This window comes from Scyliorhinus torazame, chromosome 17 (genome assembly GCF_047496885.1).
Source record: "Scyliorhinus torazame isolate Kashiwa2021f chromosome 17, sScyTor2.1, whole genome shotgun sequence".
NCBI classification, from domain to species: Eukaryota; Metazoa; Chordata; class Chondrichthyes; order Carcharhiniformes; family Scyliorhinidae; genus Scyliorhinus; species Scyliorhinus torazame.
In genome coordinates, this window is record NC_092723.1 from 74,535,264 (window position 1) to 74,554,338 (window position 19,075).

The 19,075-nt window shown below is 54.2% G+C and overlaps 1 protein-coding gene across 1 annotated transcript in view; it reads left to right on the forward strand.

Moving 5' to 3' along the window:
• Positions 1-19,075, forward strand: part of sycp1 (synaptonemal complex protein 1) — a 755,262-nt gene that overhangs the window by 385,584 nt on the left and 350,603 nt on the right. Inside the window, exon 17 of the mRNA XM_072479793.1 lies at positions 1,107-1,211. Within this exon, the coding sequence (XP_072335894.1) occupies positions 1,107-1,211 (105 nt within the window). The remainder of the gene's footprint in view (positions 1-1,106; positions 1,212-19,075) is intronic.

Genomic DNA, 19,075 nt, shown 5'->3' on the forward strand with positions numbered 1-19,075 from the left:
TGGTGTGGGGAACCAGGAAGATGTGGAGCTGCAATGGGACTACATTCCTGCCTTCGGGATGTTTGCAGAGGTGGGTCAGGTCATTGATTGGCTTCCTGCTAAATGTGATTTGGCCAGGAACATTGAAAGTCTGCTTACCATTCTTAATTAGATTGCGAACATGGAAGCGGTCAATTAAGAGGCTGCCTCCACGAAACAAATTCTGTGTTCCGGCTCCCTGCAAGTGCAACTCGGGATTCCAATTTGGTCCTCACATTGCGATTCCAAGGCCTAAGAGGAAAATCTTTCCAAATATGTATATAGGTTTAGGGTATCTGTGAATCAAATAGATTTGCATGATAGTTAGTTACTTTAACTATTGAGTGCAATCCCATCTACTTGTAATTAAAAATCAATTATTGTAATAGCCACTAGGTCACTCCATATATCATTGAGTGCATTTTGCATTTTTTGCTAAGATTAGTGAAAGAAAGAGATTATATTCACACAAGTTGATTTCTCTGGCATCAATTTATGTACTATCCCCATTCTTGCAAAGTCTGAATGGCTCATCCACTTTCACAACATGAGAATAAATAGTTGTCATTGCTTTGTTGGGCATTGGAGCTTGTGAGAAAATAAATAATTGTTTACGGATTCCTTAAGGGCTGCAGAGGTCATTCCTTAGAGCAACAGCACCTCAAAATTAATATTCTATAACCTATGGTTATTTCAGGTGATAGTGTGCTAACAGGCACTGGTGTGAAAAATGTTTTGATATAATTTAGTTTAAGGACATGACATTATGACAAACACCTAAGTCTAAGACATTGATACTAATCATCTACATAACTATCACGAACTGCAATAAAATAGCTTATTTTGTAATACTATGGAAGCATAATCATACAGTTGATAATGAGACTATCAAGCCAGCAAAATAATCTATGAATGAGCCAAACAAAATCAATTCAAATATTTGTTTTGGAATTCAGTTTATTTTTCAGGGGAGCATAATAAAGTATTGAATGTCCCAACAACAGAATTGTTGCAAAACGTGCCAGCATGTTGTCTTAAGTGACTATTTTTCTTTCAGAATACTTTTTAAGAACACTTTATATTTACAGGACAAAGTGGAGATGTTGCTACATGAAATTAAAGAAATTCAGGAAGTTGTAGATGAATTAAAGAAAGAAAATACAAACCTAAAGGAAGTTGCTGAAAGCAAGGAGGTATGCATAACTGGTAACTGTGAGATGCGAAGTAGAAAAAGAATGACAAAAATTGTTTTACTTCACCTGAATGACACAATTAAGCAAAGAAAGTGGTGGTTTGCAAAAATAAAATTTTCTGTATTTTCCTTAAAAATTCAACGTTTAGGGGCAGCACGGTGGCGCAGTGATTAGCACTGCTGCCTCATGGCACTGAGGGATCATTATCTGTGTGGAGTTTGCACATTCTCCCTGTGTCTGCGTGGGTCCTACTCCCACAACCCAAAAATGTGTGTAGGATAGGTGGATTGGCCACGCTAAATTGCCTCTTCATTGGAAAAAAAAAGAATTGGGTACTCTGAATTTAGTTCAGTCAACAAAATGTGAAGAATATATTATACTTTCAGCAAAAATGCAAGAACATTGAAATATACCCTGAACTTTAGAACTTTCAACATGTTCATTATAAAGGAAAAATTACAAGATAATCTCCAACCTATCAGTTGTAAAGATGGAAGAACAATTAGTTCACCTGAAGAATGTGTCCTTCAATGCAAAATCAAGGAATCCACTGAAAATATTGTCATAAGTATTACAGGTGGAATTACAGGCACAGGAGGTTATAATTTAGGGTGCCCATTGAATTTGCTTTGTACATCTTAACCTGTGGAGGGTGAGAGAATCTTTTTCATACCCCTCTCAATAACATTTTATTGGGATTGCAGACGAAGCAATAAACAATTCAGGGCTGAAGGTCTACTTTTTCTGCCCCCTCTGGAGACTTTACAGAATTTTCTGTCTCTTACATTTAACATTAGTTACATTTATTAAGTACAAAATACTGATGTTCAACATGATCTCAATCCCCAGAGTCACATGGGTGAATACTTGTCCACAATACAAGTATTACTGGAGCAGGGAAACCGAAATATTTATCTATAAATCAACTACTGGCTGAAAAGTGCGCTTTTGACAGCAGTCCAGCTCAGCTACTTAGAACACTGTTAGACGTTTTAGTTGCTGTGATATGAAGAGTCTAAAATTCTGTCCCTTTTTCACAAACACCCATTTATTTCATTCCAACAGCCTTTGCACAAAACTCTCACTATACATCACCTGACAGAGGCCACCTGAAGCCCCTTTACATATCACTGTCAATTAATGGATACTTAACATAAATGAGACAACGAATTGCAATGTCTCTTAACCCATTACTTAACAAACACAACCTCAGGTCAGAACTTTCCAGCCCTTCCCGCCAGTGGGATTTTACGGTCCCAGCGATGGCGTACCTCCAACGCGGGTTTCACTGTGGCAAGGGGTGCATTTAATGGGAAATGATGCTGACAACAGTGGGACTAAAAGATCCCACTGCCGGTCAATGGCTGGCCGCCTTTGCAGTGAGTTGCGCGGAAAACCCAGCCCTGAGTGTCTGGAATGCAAGATCAGTCTAAGCGAATGTGAGGTATGATTGGCACAGGACATGGGGCATGAGCTTTAGATCTATAATTCCACTATGGACGGTGCTACAGCGGATAACCGCTCTCTAATTGGAATGTGCTGGACTTCCCCCTCCTGCTGTTGGAGTGAAGCACACAAAGAAGGGTGCTCATGTCAGTGTTCCCTTAATTCTGTATCTTTTCACATATTTGTTTCCTTTTGGGGAATTTTTGGAAGCTTTGGAACGATTAGCAGACTGATTATCATCTTATTAGAACCACATCATAAATACTAGGGCTGAATTCTCCATTTCTGAGATTTAAGTGTTGAAGTCGGCGCAGGATTCGTGGAGTTCCACGACGGTAAAACTGGCGCCGCATCTGGACCGATTCAGCAACTGTTAAGGGGCTAGCACAAGCACCACATGGAACAAAATCGATTCCAATGGGAAACGGTGCCAGATTCACCGGTTTTGCGATTGACACTCAGGAGGATGACAAGCTGCAGCCACATATATATACTGCATTCCCCACACACACCATCCCAGCCAATGGGGTCCCAAGGCAGCGAGGAAAGTGGCACCCCGTTTCATGGACACTGAGCTGGAGACTTTCCTGGATGTGGCGGAGGAGAGGTGGTTGACTCTGTACCCTGGCCCAGGAAGTTGGCTTCCAGCCCCGACCATTCGTCGTGCCTGAGTGCAAGTTGCAGAGGCGGTGAGCGTTGTGATCAACACCATCCAGACCGGACAGTTGTGCCGTAAAAAAATGCACCACATCAGGGCGGCCAGGATGAGAAGGCAGCCCTGTACCCCTGGCACTAATCCTGTCCCACACACCCTTCCCGACCCTCCGCCACCACCACCACCACAACTCGGAGGGCGGCAGGACCCCACCCTGCAAAACCTGCCGATACCCATACCAGCCACTATGGCTGGGTGCCCTGGCCACGGAGGCCACCAGCTACCCACCCTGGGCTTCATATGTCGGACTGTCTAGCACTGTTGCTTCCGTTTGCCGTTCCCCCCCATCCAGGAGAATGTTTTACATCATTTATTTCCTTTTGCAACCTTGAGGTTTACTTCGCACAGCCAATGGTAGTGATAGTGTTGCTATTTTATGATCCTCTGCAGTTCAGCCAGGCAGGTCCGGTGGTCCCTCTCCTGTTTTCTCCCGCTCCCGACAGTTATGGGCGGCCTTCTCCAGAATAGAGGGCACTGGATGTGGTCTGCAGCCCAGAGGAAATCGAGGTCGTCGGGGTGGAGTTTGGCTGCGAGCAAGAAAGTGAGACCCCGCTGAGTTGCGGTTCCCGTGATACGTGTGTCAACACCCCAACCCCCACACCACCCTCACCCCCACTCTCATTCCACACCGTCCTCACCCTACTCTCACCCTCTCCCACCCTCATGCCCACACCATCCTCACCCCACACCACCCTCACTCTACTCTCTCACCCCACACCACCCTCACCCGCATGCCCAAACCACCCTCATGCTCACACCTCCATACCACCCTCATCCTACACCACTCTCACCCTACAGCACCCTCACCCTACACCACCATCACCCTACATCACCCTCACCCGCAAGCCACCCTCACCTACACCACCCTCACCCCACACCCACATCACCCTCACCCCCAGCACCCTCACCCGCAACCTCACCCTCACCACCCCCCATTCCCACCATCACCCCCATACCATCCTGACTGCACCCTCAAACCACCCAAACCCCCACCACACACTCCCAGGTGGACGGTGGAAAGTGCTATGTGGGCAGGAGTCAGATTCTGCCAAACGATGTGGAGCATTGCAGAGCGAGTTGTGTTCATCTTCCCTCCCATGAAACCAGTGTTACTGCCAACCCAGAGCTTGCACCATGCTAACATGGTGGGATGTGGTGTCCGTACCCCTGGAGGTTGCCCCCCTCCCCCAATCGGTGAACCTGGAGGCAATCAGAGCATCTCGTACGTGTTGGCCCTGGCGCACACGTCCTGCGGCCTCCATTACCTGCCTGGGCTCCATGTCCTGCTCCTCCTCCGCCGCGTTCATCCTCCACCTCCGTCCAGCATGTCGCCCATCGACTGTGCGATGTTGTGGAGGACGCAGCAGGCCTCCACGATGCAGACGACCATTCCAGCATCAGACTGGAGTCAACTGAACCGCATCTTTAGGAGGCCAAAGCACATTCGATCGCGCTCTTGGTTGCTGCATGGGAGTCATTGTAGCAGATATCGGCGTTGGTCTGTGGCCTGCGGATAGGTGTCAAATATCAGCTGCACGTTCATCGAGTGGAATCCATATCAGTTGGTGTAGAGCTTCCTGTCATCTGCAAGAGATAGTAGGAGGACATTGTTATGGGCGAGGCGTTTTCAGAACCCCAAAATGTATCATGGAGTTCAACCAACCTCTCTCTTTAATGTATTTGTTGCTTTTCCCAGCACACGGCTTTTTCCCTAGGTGTGGGAATACAATTATGGACACGTGGGTTTTTAAACACAAAACACTGTTTATTCCATGAACTCAAGTTAACATCTTAAATAAACATTGGATCTCTAAACATCCCTTACTTCAAAGATAACTCAGAAAATATTGCAACAGTAAATAATTCTTTAAAATGTTCCTTCAAACTTCCAAGAGACTTAACACCTTTAAACAAAATCGCATCAGGTTAAAGGCTTCACTATTATAAGTTTAAATCACCCAAATGATCCAGAGATAGTCTTTCATAGGAGAGGTCCAGCTCACTGCAAAACACAGACACACACCCAGCTCTTTTCAAAACTGAAATGAAAAAACCTGCAAAACCCCAAAATGGCTCAACTGAGCTGAGCTCCACCCACTCTATGACATCACTGTTTTCTTAAAGGTACATTGCTTAAACATCATGTCTTAAAGGTACCCTCACATGACAACATGCATTCCATCGATCACTCCCTGGACTCGGGGAATGTCGGCAATGGTGGTGAACCCCACTGCCGGCTCAGTCCACATTGAAATGGATGTATTGAGCCATCCGGGTATATAGGACCTCCATGATGGCATAGATACACCTGTTGACCGAGGTCTGTGAGATCCCGGACAGGCCCCCTCTCGTCCCCTGGAAGTATCCCATGGTGTAAAAGTTCAGGGTGGCCACCGGGGGCGCATGTCCTCCCCCTTACCGCCGCGGTGCCAGGTGTGTCATGATCTAGGACATATGTCACAATGTCTCCCTGCTGAGCCAGAGTCTTCGACACGTGCGGTCCGGCAGTTCCTCAAATGACAGGCGGTGCTTCTACACGCGAGGTTTCATGAGGTGCCTTCTTGGCACCTCCTCCTCTTCTGCCAACACCTCCACCCCCCACACCACCCTGGTGTAGGTGAGGGTGGTGTTGGGGGGTGGGTGGTGTAGGGTGATGGCGGCTGGCTCTACAAACTGGCCGGCTGCCTCCTGTTCCTCTGGGGCACGCTCTGCTGCTGCAACTTCCTTCTCGAGCAGCTCCAGCAATTACAACGGTCCAGATGAAGCTGAACAGATAAGCATTTCCCTACCAGTGGTAGGGAAATCATTGAATGAAATCCTGAGGGACAAAATAAACCTGCACCTGGAACATAGAACATAGAACATTACAGCGCAGTACAGGCCCTTCAGCCCTCGATGTTGCGCCGACCTGTGAAACCACTCTCAAGCCCATTTACACTATTCCCTTATCGTCCATATGTCTAACCAATGACCATTTGAATACAGTAAGAAGTCTTACAACACCAGGTTAAAGTCCAACAGGTTTGTTTCGATGTCACTAGCTTTCGGGGCGCTGCTCCTTCCTCAGGTGAATGAAGAGGTATGTTCCAGAAACATATATATAGACAGAGTCAAAGATGCCAGACAATGCTTGGAATGCGAGCATTAGCAGGTGATTAAATCTTTACAGATCCAGAGATGGGGTTAAAGAGGTGTGAATTGTGTCAAGCCAGGACAGTTGGTAGGATTTTGCAGGCCAGATGGTGGGGGATGAATGTAATGCGACATGAATCCCAGGTCCCGGTTGAGGCTGCACTCATGTGTGCGGAACTTGGCTATAAGCTTCTGCTCGGCGATTCTGCGTTGTCGCGGGTCCTGAAGGCCGCCTTGGAGAACGCTTACCCGGAGATCAGAGGCTGAATGCCCTTGACTGCTGAAGTGTTCCCCGACTGGAAGGGAACATTCCTGTCTGGTGATTGTTGCGCGATGTCCGTTCATTCGTTGTCGCAGCGTCTGCATGGTCTCGCCAACGTACCACGCTTCGGGACATCCTTTCCTGCAGCGTATGAGGTAGAGGTTAGGTGTTATTCCATCGAAGTGAGCGGGTTTCTGGGAATCGGCGGGGCGGGCAGCTCCGGCGCCGAGGAGTGGCATGAACCACTCAGGCGTCGGACCGCCCCAAAGGTGCGGAATCCTCTGCACCTTCAGGGGCTAGGCCGGCGCCGGAGTGGTTTGCGCTGCATGGCCGGCGGGGAAGGGGCTTGGTGCCACGGCAACCGGCGCCGAAGGGCCTCCGCTGGCCGGCGCGAGTTGGCGCATGCGCGGGAGAGACAGCGTGTGCTGGTGTCATCCCAGCGCATGCGCAGGGGGTTCATCCCCACGTCGGCCATGGCGGAGGATCAAAGTGGCCGACGCGGAAGAATAGAGTGCCCCCACAGCCCAGGCCCGCCTGCGGATCGGTGGGATTCTCTAAGAATGGGGCTATGCCCCCACGCCGTGGTGAAACCCGGTGCCAGCGACTCTGGCATCAACGGCCCCTAAAAGTGAGGAATTCTGCTCTTCCTAGGGGGCTAGGTTGGCGCCGGAGTGGTCCCCGCAGCTCTAGCCGGCGCGGAACGGCCGGCGCGAGTTCACGCATGCGCAGAACGGCCAGTGTATTTCCACGCATGGGCTGAACGGCTGGTGTATTTCCGCGCGAGATGGCGGAGCCCTACAGGGGCACGGTGCAGAGTAAAGTAGGCCCTCACGGAACCAGCCTGCCGGCCGATCGGTAGGCCCCGATCGCGGGCCAGGCCACAGTGGGCCCCCCGGGGGTCGGATGCCCCCCCCCCCCCCCCCCCTCCAGCACACTCACCTTCCAGGTCCCGCCATGTGGGAGCTGAGTAATCCACGGCGGCGGGACTCGGCCAAACTCGACGGCCCATCGGGGCCCGGAGAATGGCCGGGCGGGGCGCTGTCAACGGCCCCCGACCGGCTCGGCGGGAATCCCGCGGGCGCCCAAAAAACGGCGCCGGAGAATGAGTAGGCCGGCGGCGGGGCGGAGAATCCCGGCCATGTTTCTCATGGAACCCAACAAAGTTTGTGAGAGTTGGACCTAGAGGAGATCCTACAGGAACACCATCTGTTTGGGCATACATGGTGTCATTAAAGCTGAACTCACCTGTGCACGTTGCCGAGTTCGTAAGCTAAATTAATATTGATTTACGCAATTTACTAGAATGGGCTGGTTTAGCTCACTGGGCTAAATCGCTGGCTTTTAAAGCAGACCAAGGCAGGCCAGCAGCAAGGTTTAATTCCCGTACCAGCCTCCCCGAACAGGCGCCGGAATGTGGCGACTAGGGGCTTTTCACAGTAACTTCATTTGAAGCCTACTTGTGACAATAAGCGATTTTCATTTCAATGATGGGTCCAGATCGCAATGACATAGTGCTGCAGTGAAAATATCTAATGAAATGAAATGAAAATCGCTTATTATCACAAGTAGGGTTCAATGAAGATACTGTGAAAAGCCCCTAGTCGCCACATTCCGGCACCTGTTCAGGGAGGCTGGTACGGGAATTGAACCGTGCTGCTGTCCTATAATAATAATAATCGCTTATTGTCACAAGTAGGCTTCAATGAAGTTACTGTGAAAAGCCCCAATGGCTTCCTTAAGTGGAACTTTGGTGAATAGTTTAGCAATGTCATATATGCATGTGGACACAACATTGCTATCGATATGCACACCCTGTATGGTTTTCCCAAATGTGAAGGAATCCTTGACTGTGAATAGGTGAAACTTGTTCAAAGCTGGTTCTAACAATTCACCCGACTATTTTACCAATTCATGCTGTGCAAAACTAGTCATAGTAAGGCATGAAGGGACCTCACTTGTCTGTGTTTTGGGCAACCCATATGTACAATGACGCAGTAGGCCATGAGGACGAACCCTGTCATATATTAAACGGCAAATCATCACTCTCACACAAGTCCAGCAAGCGTGTTTTTTTAGCTTACTTCTGAAAAAGGCTGTCCGGTCACGTTGAGCAGAAGGTCCGCCGGATACGTATTTGGAAGCTTTATTAAGAATGGCATGCATTTCTGTGACACCTTTGCGTTGAATGTGAAAATCAGACAGGTCATTTGGAATTCCACAATATGCATGCACTTGATCAGCATAGGTGCACTTTCAAGCATTCAGCATCTTTACTGGACATTGGTTCGTGGTGGGATAGTTTGGACTGAGGGGCTGGATTCTCCGTTTAGGAGACGCTGGCGTGGGGACAGTTTTGTTTTATGCCCGAAAAGAAGGCGCAAAAGCTGCACCGATCGTCGTCTGGTGGGGATGAGCAGGCACGCAACGTAGAGTACCCGGCTTTTTCTGCACATATGGCCAGGAATTGTCAGGTCTGTGGCCGCACTATACAACACGGCGCTGGCCGCACGCGGTCCTGGCCTGCCAAATTATATCCCCTTTGACCAGGCTCGCCTCTCCCGGACCACCCCCCACCAGTGCGTCCAGCCCCCGCCAAAGTCCCACCTGACTGTGGCGGTGCTGAACTCAGTCCGCCATTCCCGAAAAAAAATAGCACACGTGTCCCATGCCGTCGGGAACTCGGCTCATTGGGGGTGGAGCATCGGGGGAGGGCCTCAGGTGACGCCCTGAGGCCGTCCTGACGGCGTGCGCGTGTTTTGGAGGGGGCAGAGCATCGCAAAAGCGGGGCTGCCCTGATTTCGGCGCCAACAGGAATTCTCCGGCCAATCGCCGAATGCGATTTCGGGTCGGAGAATCCCTCCCGAGGAGTTTGAACTCATCAATTCCCATTTGATTTGGAATGAAGATACACCAAAATTGAAACCATGCGCAAGAACAAACTCCTGATTTTTTGAGAATACATGGTCAGAAAGATTTGTTACGTGTTTAGTGACATCATTAATTGCGTTGCCAAACAGCATTGGCTTAAAAGAGTTGATGGTGAAGACATGTTTCAACAGGAACTGTTGATGGTGCGGTCATCTGTGAAGCAATCTCGTAGCCTAAATGGGACAAATCTAAAAATGAATTAAATTTACGCACCTCAGAACAAGCCCAATTTAAGCCACAGTGTAAATTTGTCGCCCAATTACCAATTTGTTCAGTCTCATCTTATAAAAACATTTGCTCAATTGTGAGGTTGTGTCTCAATTTAGTGTTATTGATATATTAAACAATGAAAACTGGCACAACCTTAGGATCATGGCCTTAAAGCTGTCACTTTTGGGTCTGAAAAGTGCCCAACCGACTTCATATTACCTTGGAAGGGCAAGGTATCTCAAAGATTTGAGCAACGGGTGAAGCTAGCTTCTTCATGCTGCTACTATATAGTAGCAATGCAATTGGTACTGCACAGTAGCAGCCACTTTCAGGATGCTGCCATCAAGCCAAAACAGCACTCTGACCATGACACAAATGAATAAAGTGTTATATGAATTTCAGTACTGTTCACTACGGGCAAGGTGTAGACTGTACCCAATCACTCCATGCTTGCAAAACACACCGCCCGATTCTCCATTCCTGGGACTAAGTGCTGACACCGGGGCAGGACTCACGGAGTTCTACAACAGCAAAACTGGGGCGAAATTCTCCCCCAACGGCGGGATGTCCGCCGACTGGCGCCAAAGCCGGCGCCAATCAGACGGGCATCGCACCGGCCCAAAGGTGCGGAAGGCTCCGCATCTTTGGCAGCCTAGCCCCAACATTGAGGGGCTAGGCCGACGGCGGAGGGATTTCCGCCCCGCCAGCTGGCGGAAATGGCGTTTGTTTCCCCGCCAGCTGGCGCGGAAATGCGGCGCATGCGCGGGAGCGTCAGCGGCCGCTGTCAGTTTACCAGCGCATGCACGGGAGCGTCAGGGGCCGCTGTCAGTTTCCCGCGCATGCGCAGTGGGGAGAACCTCTTCCGCCTCCGCCATGGTGGAGGCCGTAGCGGAGGCGGAAGGGAAAGAGTGCCCCCACGGCACAAGCCCGCCCGCGGATCGGTGGGCCCCGATCGCGGGCCAGGCCACCGTGGGGGCACCCCCCGGGGTCAGATCGCCCCGCGCCCCCCCCAGGACCCCGGAGCCCGCCCACGCCGCCTGGTCCCGCCGGTAAATACCAGGTTTGATTTACGGCGGCGGGACAGGCAATTCCTGGGCGGGACTTCGGCCCATCCGGGCCGGAGAATCCAGCGGGGGGGACGCGCCAACCGGCGCGGCCGGATTCCCGCCCCATCCCAATCTCCGGGAGCGGAGAATTCGGCGGGGGCGGGATTCACGGCGGCCAACGGCCATTCTCCGACCCGGCGGGGGGTCGGAGAATGACGCCCCTGATGTTGCACCTGGACCAAATCAGTGACCATTAATGGGTTAGTACCGGCGCCATGTGGAATGCAATCGATTCCAATTGGAAACGGTGCCGGATTTGGGATTGGCAGTCAGGAGGCTGCCAAGCTGCAGCCGCATGTATATACTTCACCCCCAAAGACACCATCCCAGCCAACAAGATGGCAGCAAAGAGAGCGGCCCCGAGATTCACAGACGCCGAGTTTTGGACTCTGCTGGACGCTTTGGAGGAAAGGCTGCATGCATTGGACTGTCAAACACAGCATTTTCTGTGTTTTCAAAGGAGAAGGACTGATGCACGATCAATTGCACAAAGACTAAAGTTGGGTACAACTGTGCCTTTATTACAGTCAGATGTGTGGCCTCCTGCTGCAGCTGGCGAAATGGCAGGGCATTGGAGGTCATACATATTTATACAGTTCTCCGTGGGCGGAGCCAGCCGGCAGGAGCTACTGACAAACCTGTAGTGCATGTCCTACCTTACATCTCCTATTACAGTGGATCACCACATTCACCCCCTGTTAAAAATGAGTCCGGCGGGGGTGACGTGAAACTATATACAATTAGTGCAATTATCTACAGTGGTAGGGAAAGAAAAGTCCATGTTGACGGTCCGGAGTCCGTCAAAGGTTCAGCTGGTCCGATGCTTTGGTGTTTCGTTGCGAGCGGCGTAACGGTGGCGGCGAAGTCGATGCTGGCCAGTCAATTCTGGCCAGTCATCGGGGAACTCCGGGAGCGTGCCGAAGTCCTCTTCGTCCTCTTGTGCGGAAAAGGGGAGGGGGGGGTTGGTCTGGTGGGGTCAATATTGGCGGCGCGGTGGAAGGTGGGGGGAGGGGGGGGGGTTGTTGGGGTGGAACCTGACGGTGCCGGGTCCCTGAGTGAGACAGTATCTTGGCGGCCGTCGGGGAACTCAACGTAGGCATATTGAAGGTTGGCGTGGAGCAGGTGAACCCTGTCCACTAAGTGGCCCGCCTTGTGGAGTCGGACGTGTCTACGGAGAAGGACCGGTCCTGGAGCAGCCAGCCAAGCCGGGAGCGACACCCCGGATGTGGACTTCCTGGGGAAGGTAAAAACACGTTCATGGGGTGTGTTATTAGTGGTGGTGCACAATAGTGACCGGATGGAGTGCAGAGCGTCAGGGAAGACCTCCTGCCAGCGAGAGGCTGGGAGGTTCCTGGACCTTAGGGCCATCTGAACGGCCCTCCAAACTGTCCCATTCTCCCGTTCTACTTGCCCGTTTCCCTGGGTGTTGTAGCTGGTCGTCCTGCTGGAGGCTATACTCCTGCTGAGCAGGAACTGACGCAGCTCATCACTCATGAATGAGGATCCCCTGTCACTGTGGATGTAGGCGGGGAAACTGAACAGAGCGAAGATGGTGCTCAGGGCCTTGATGTCGGTGGCAGGCATCATATCGGGGCATGGGATGGCGAAGGGGAATCTTGAGTACTCATCGACCACACTGAGAATGTACGTGCTACGGTCGGTGGAGGGAGGGGCCCTTTGAAATCCACGCTGAGATGTTCAAAGGGGCGGAAGGTAATCACTAGGCGCGCACGGTCCGGCTGGTAGAAGTGCGGCTTGCACTCCGCACAGACCTGGCAGTCCCTGGTGCCTGTCCTTACTTCTTCGACGGAGTAGGGCAGATTGCGAGCTTTGACCAGATGGTACAATCGAGTGACCCCCGGGTGACAAAGGCTGTCGTGTAGGGCCCGGAGTTGGTCCACTTGTGCGCTGGCACATGTACCTCGGGAGAGGACGTCTGGGGGCTCGTTGAGTTTACCGGGGCGATACAAGATCTCGTAATTATAGGTGGAGAGCTCGATTCTCCACCGCAAGATTTTATCATTTTTGATCTTGCCCCGCTGTGTGTTATTGAACATGAAGGCTACCGACCGTTGGTCCGTAAGGAGAGTGAATCTCTTACCGGCCAGGTAATGACTCCAATGCCGCACCGCTTCAACGATAGCTTGGGCCTCCTTCTCGACGGATGAGTGTCGAATTTCAGAGGCATGATGGGTGCGGGAAAAGAATGCCACAGGCCTGCCTGCCTGGTTTAGAGTGGCGGCAAGGGCGAATTAGGGCCCGCCAGAAGTCTTCGATGGACTCACCAGGTAATTGCGAGCGGGTGGCAAGAACATGCCTGGCGAAGAGCGTGTTTGCCTTCTGCGCGTACTGTTCTTTGAGGAGTTCCCCCTCCCCCATTTTATGTAGGTCGTGGCGTCTTGGATCAATGGGAACACGTTGGAGCTCAGTCTGGATTACAGGACGTTTATCTTCTGAGCCTCCGTTGGCACAGGGTCCGCCGCGTTGATGTAAGCCTCGAAATATTCTAGCCAGTGAGTAAAGTCTTTCCTGGCGTCAGGCGAGTGAGGATCCAGCTGCAGGCGATCGGGCTTAATTCGGATATCCATTCTGTGGAAAATCTGACTGTAGTAAATTGATGCACGATCAATTGCACAAAGACTAAAGTTGGGTACAACTGTGGCTTTATTACAGTCAGATGCGTGGCCTCCTGCTGCAGCTGGCAAAATGGCAGGGCACTGGATGTCATGCATATTTATACAGTTCTCCCTGGGCAAAGCCAGCCAGCAGGAGTTACTGGCAAACCTGTAGTGCAGGTCCTACCTTACATCTCCTATGACAGTGGATCACCACGCAGCATACCAAAGCATATGCCGTTCTTGTACAGCGCGACCTTCGCCCTGCTAAATTCCACCCGGCGCTTGGCCAGGTCAGCCCCAGTGTCCTGATAGATTCTGATTTTTTTTCCTTCCCAACTGCAGTTCCTGGACTCCCTGGCCCAGCGCAACATTCCTTCCCAGTCCTGGTACTGGTGCAGTTTTGCTATTACTGCCCTTGGTTGGTTCCCGGATTTGGGCTTCGGTCGCAGTAACTGGTGTGCCCTGTCTATTTCTGGTGGGTTGGGGAAAGTCTCCCTTCCCACCAGGTTACCCAGCATCTGGACCACCTAGTTTGTGGGGTCCCGACCCTCGATTCCCTCCGGTAGGCCCACGATCCGCACCTTTTGCCTTCTTCAACCGTTCCTTTGTTCCTCAACTTTTCCCCTCAGACTGCCCTGCGTTGCAACCAACCTCTCCACTTCTTTCTCTAGTGCCATGATCCTTTCGCTCTGGTCAGTTGCGGCTTTTTCCAAGTCTTTGATTGTTGCTTCTTGGGCTTCCAGCCTCTTTTCTGCTCTGTCTAGGGTGAGCTGTATCTGAGCCAGCGTTTCAGCCACCGTGTCGTTCACTGCAGCCTAAATATCTGTTTTATCTCCTGCCGGCGTTCCCACAGTGCTTCCAAGAGGGACGCCATCCAATTCCCCCCTGGTGAGCGAGGGCTTTGTGTGTGGCTGGTCTGTCCTTGCACCGGTGAAACTTGCGCTCTGCCGCCTCGTGCACTGATTGGCTCATCCGATTGTCCCCCGTCCAGGCCCCTATTACTCCTGGGGCGAAATTCTCCGTTATCGGCGGAAAGTCCGCCGATCGGCGCAAAAAACGGCGCAAATCCGACTTGCGTCACGTCCGAAAAATGGGTCGAAAGTCTCCGGCCCGAAATGGGCTAGCAGCGACGTAACGGGATCCGCGCTTGCGCACGTGGTTCACGCCGTGCAGCGTCATACGCGCCGCACGGCGTGACGGCTCATAAGGCCGCGCTGCTCCCCCCCCACCCGACCGGAACACCCGACCGGAACACCCGACTGGATGGCTGGCCGCCGCTCAGCCCCGAGGTTCGACGCGGTGGAGCAGAGGAGGGACGCCCTGTATCCCGGGCACGGCCACAGAATTGCCCCACGCCACAGCCGGCGTCTGTAGAGGGAAGTGGCAGAGGCCGTCACCGCTGCGGCCCTGACACCACGGACAGGCACCCAGTGCCACAAGAAGGTGAACGACCTCGTCAGAGCAGGCAGGGTGAGCCTCCCCACATCCCCCCTCCCCCATATCCCCCCTCCCCCATATCCCCCCTCCCCCATATCCCCCTCCCCCATATCCCCCCTCCCCCATATCCCCCATATCCCCCTCCTCCATATCCCCCATATCCCCCCTCCCCCATATCCCCCCTCCCCCATATCCCCCCGCCCCAATATCCCCCCTCCCCCATATCCCCCCTCCCCCATATCCCCCCTCCCCCATATCCCCCCTCCCCCATATCCCCCCTCCCCCATATCCCCCCTCCTCCATATCCCCTCCCCCATATCCCCCTCCCCCATATCCCCCCTCCCCCATATCCCCCTCCCCCATATTCCCCCATATCCCCCCTCCCCCATATCCCCCCCACCCCAATATCCCCCCTCCCCCATATCCCCCCTCCCCATATCCCCCCCATATCCCCCCTCCCCCATATCCCCCCTCCCCATATCCCCCCTCCCCCATATCCCCCTCCCCATATCCCCCCTCCCCATATCCCCCTCCCCATATCTCCCTCCCCCATATCCCCCCTCCCCATATCCCCCCTCCCCCAAATCCCCCCTCCCCCAAATCCCCCCTCCCCCATATCCCCCTCCCCCATATCCCCAAGTGAATCCAGCCCTAACCTTAACCTCTGCAATGCACGCGCAACCGATGGCGTGCATTCATATACCTGCCTAACAGTGTTGCCTTTTATCCCTGCCACCCCCCCCGCTCCCACAGGAGAAGCGCGCACACAACAATAGGGAGCATGTGAGGACTGGAGGAGGCCCCGCTGATGAGAGGCCACTGACCGAACACGAGGAAAGGGCCCTGGAACTGGCTGGCGGACCTGAGGACCGGGAGGTTGCTGATGCAGAGGTCGGCGGCGTATTAGCAAGTGAGCCACCGACAGCCCGTCCCCATATCCCCCCTCCCCTATATCCCCCTCCCCCATATCACCTGATCACTGCCTGATGCCTACCCATGCATGCTTCATTGTGTATCGCAGGACCAAACGTCCAGGCACCCATCCCCGCAGATGCAGACTGCCCGCAGGAAGCCCCTCGGAGGCCACGGGAGACAGAGAGACCCGGACCCTCCAACATGCGACGCCCGCAGGATGCCCCTCGGAGGCCACGGGAGACAGAGAGATCCGGACCCTCCAGCATGCGACGCCCGCAGGATGCCCCTCGGAGGCCACGGGAGACAGAGAGACCCGGACCTTCCAGCATGCGACGCCCGCAGGATGCCCCTCGGAGGCCACGGGAGACAGAGAGACCCGGACCCTCCAGCATGCGACGCCCGCAGGATGCCCCTCGTACACCACGGGAGACGGAGAGACCCGGACCCTCCAGCATGCGACGCCCGCAGGATGCCCCTCGCACACCACGGGAGACGGAGAGACCTGGAGCAACAGTGAGACGACACCCCCATCACGTGCGGGAGCGACCACCCAGCGACGAGGGGGGCAGCCACAGGCCCCCGTCACATCCGAGCCAGGACACCACTACCCAGGACACCACTACCCAGGACACCACTACCCAGGACACCACTACCCGGGACAGCACTGCCCAGGACACCCTACCCGGGACAGCACTACCCAGGAAGACGAAATACCGGACAGTGACTCAGAGTGGATGGGTGGAGACAAACCCCCACCCCAAAGTGCCATGGACTCAGAGTGGGACGAAGAGCACGACACAACGCCACTGCTGTCACCAACACCCTCCACCATCGCAGAAACACTCACCTCGGTTGGGCACTTTAGTGATGAGGCGTCTGCTACACTCACTGGTGCGCATAACACAGCCGTCCCGGTACAGCAGATGGAGGTAGGAGCAGCAGAGGGGCCGGGCGGTCGGAGGGCAGCCCAGCCCAAGCGAACATCTGCCGCCCAGATGGATCCCGGGTTCCTGGAGTTACCACATCCACACATAGATCCGATGCAACCACCGACCCGGAGACGAGCGAAGAGGGCGACGGCCGGCTTGCGGCAGCTGCAGTCGCAGGTGGAGGAGTCCACCCGCGTCCAGGAGCTGGGAGTGGTGCCGGTCATGCGTGCCACCCAGGCTGACACCACACGGGTGGCGTCCGCGGTGGAGGCAATGGGTGCGACGGTGTCAGACATGGGGAACGGTTTGCGAGGCCTGGGGCTTTCCATGCAGGCGGCGTCTGTGGCCCAGGACATGGCTGCCCTCTCACAGGAGGCCATGAGCCAGTGCCAGCGCCAGATGGCAGAAGCGCTCAACACCATAGCCCAGTCTCAGCAGGCCATGGCCCAGTCTCTGCAGGCCATGGCCCAGCCTCTGCAGGCCATCGCTGAGGGCATCGGCGCCAGTGGCCATGTGTGAGCCGGCGTCGCACTGTCACAGACAGGGTTTGCCAACCCCCTGGGCTCCATGGCTGCAAACCTGCAGACCCCTATCGATACCATCACGGGCCTCCAGGGACTGGCAGCGCCAGATGTCGAGGGGCGTCGGATGGCCAGTCCGTTCGCATCCCCCCACCCATGTAGAGGCCTGGGGGCCATCGGGCACCCCCGAGGGAGGAGGAGGTGGTGTGGTCCGTCCCGGCTCCCCCTGTAGGGGAGGTCCCGGAACACCGCGACACCTCGGACTCCCCCCCCACTTCCGTCCCAGGTGCATCGGGTGGGGCAACGGCTAGGACAGGCTGGCAGCTCGCCATCCCAGTCGCCCGGGCCACAGCCTGGCCCATCTAGGCCAGGACGCCCCCAGGAAACGGCCCGCCAAAGGGATCCAGTGTCAGAGGGCAGGAATCACAGGAGTCCACCTCCAGTTCTGCTGCACCGTCTGGGGAACCACGTAGACGTAGTCAAAGGCCAAACAATTAGACACTGAGTAAGTTGGCACGGGTGCAGGGCACAGATGAGTTTTAGGGGCTAGGGCATGTGCATGAACTCCTTTGGTTATTAAAGTCAATGTTACACCTACAGAAGCTGCCTTTGTGCTCTGTCCAAAGCGTGCGGGGTGTCATGTACGTTGAGCGCAAGTGTGTGTGTGAGAGGTGGTGTTACCTTAGCCCCAGGTGAGTCTGCTCCGTTCCCCCTGGGCCGCCATCAACATCCCCGTGGTGGACAGCCACCCCGCCTGTGTCAACCCCCGTCTGCCCTGACCATTACCCCCCATCCCCCTCATCTGGGGAGGACTGCGCCTCTTCCTGCTGCTCCTCCACTCCGCCCTCCTCTGCCTGCGGCACATCGCCCCCTCTGCTGGGCTATGTTGTGCAGGACGCAGCACACAATGATGCGGTCGACCCTATCTGACCGATACTGGAGGGTGCCCCCAGAGAGGTCCAGGCACCTGAAACGCATCTTCAGCATGCCAAAGCACCTCTCTATCACTCCCCCTTGTCGCTACATGGGCATCATTGTAGCGGTTCTCCGCCTCATTGCGTGGCCTCCGTATAGGCGTCATCAGCCACGATCGCAATGGGTAACCCCTGTCGCCCAGCAACCAGCCCCTCAGCCGTGAATGGCGTTCCTCGTACATGCCGGGGATGGATGACCGCGACAACATGTATGAGTCGTGTACACTGCCTGGGTAACGGGCGCAGACGTGCAGGATCATCATGCGGTGGTAGCAGACCACCTGTATGTTCATCGAATAGGTCCCCCTTCCTATTGGTGAACACGGCCCTGTTATCTGCAGGTGGCTGCACGGCGACGTGCATCCCATTGATCGCGCCCTGGACCATGGGGGAACCCGGCCACGGTAGAGAAGCCCGCGGCCCGGGTATCTTGGCTGGCCCCGGTCCACAGGGAAGCGGATGTAGCAGTGCGCCATGGCATATAGGGTATCTGTCACTGCCCGGATGCACCGATGTCTGCGATATGCCGGACAGGTCCCCACTCGGTGCCTGGAATGACCCCGTTGCATAAAAGTTCAGGGCCACCGTAACCTTGATGGACACGGGGAGAGGGTGTCCCCCGCCAGTGCCACGCGGTGACAGGTGTGCCAGCAGGTGGCAGATGTGTGCCA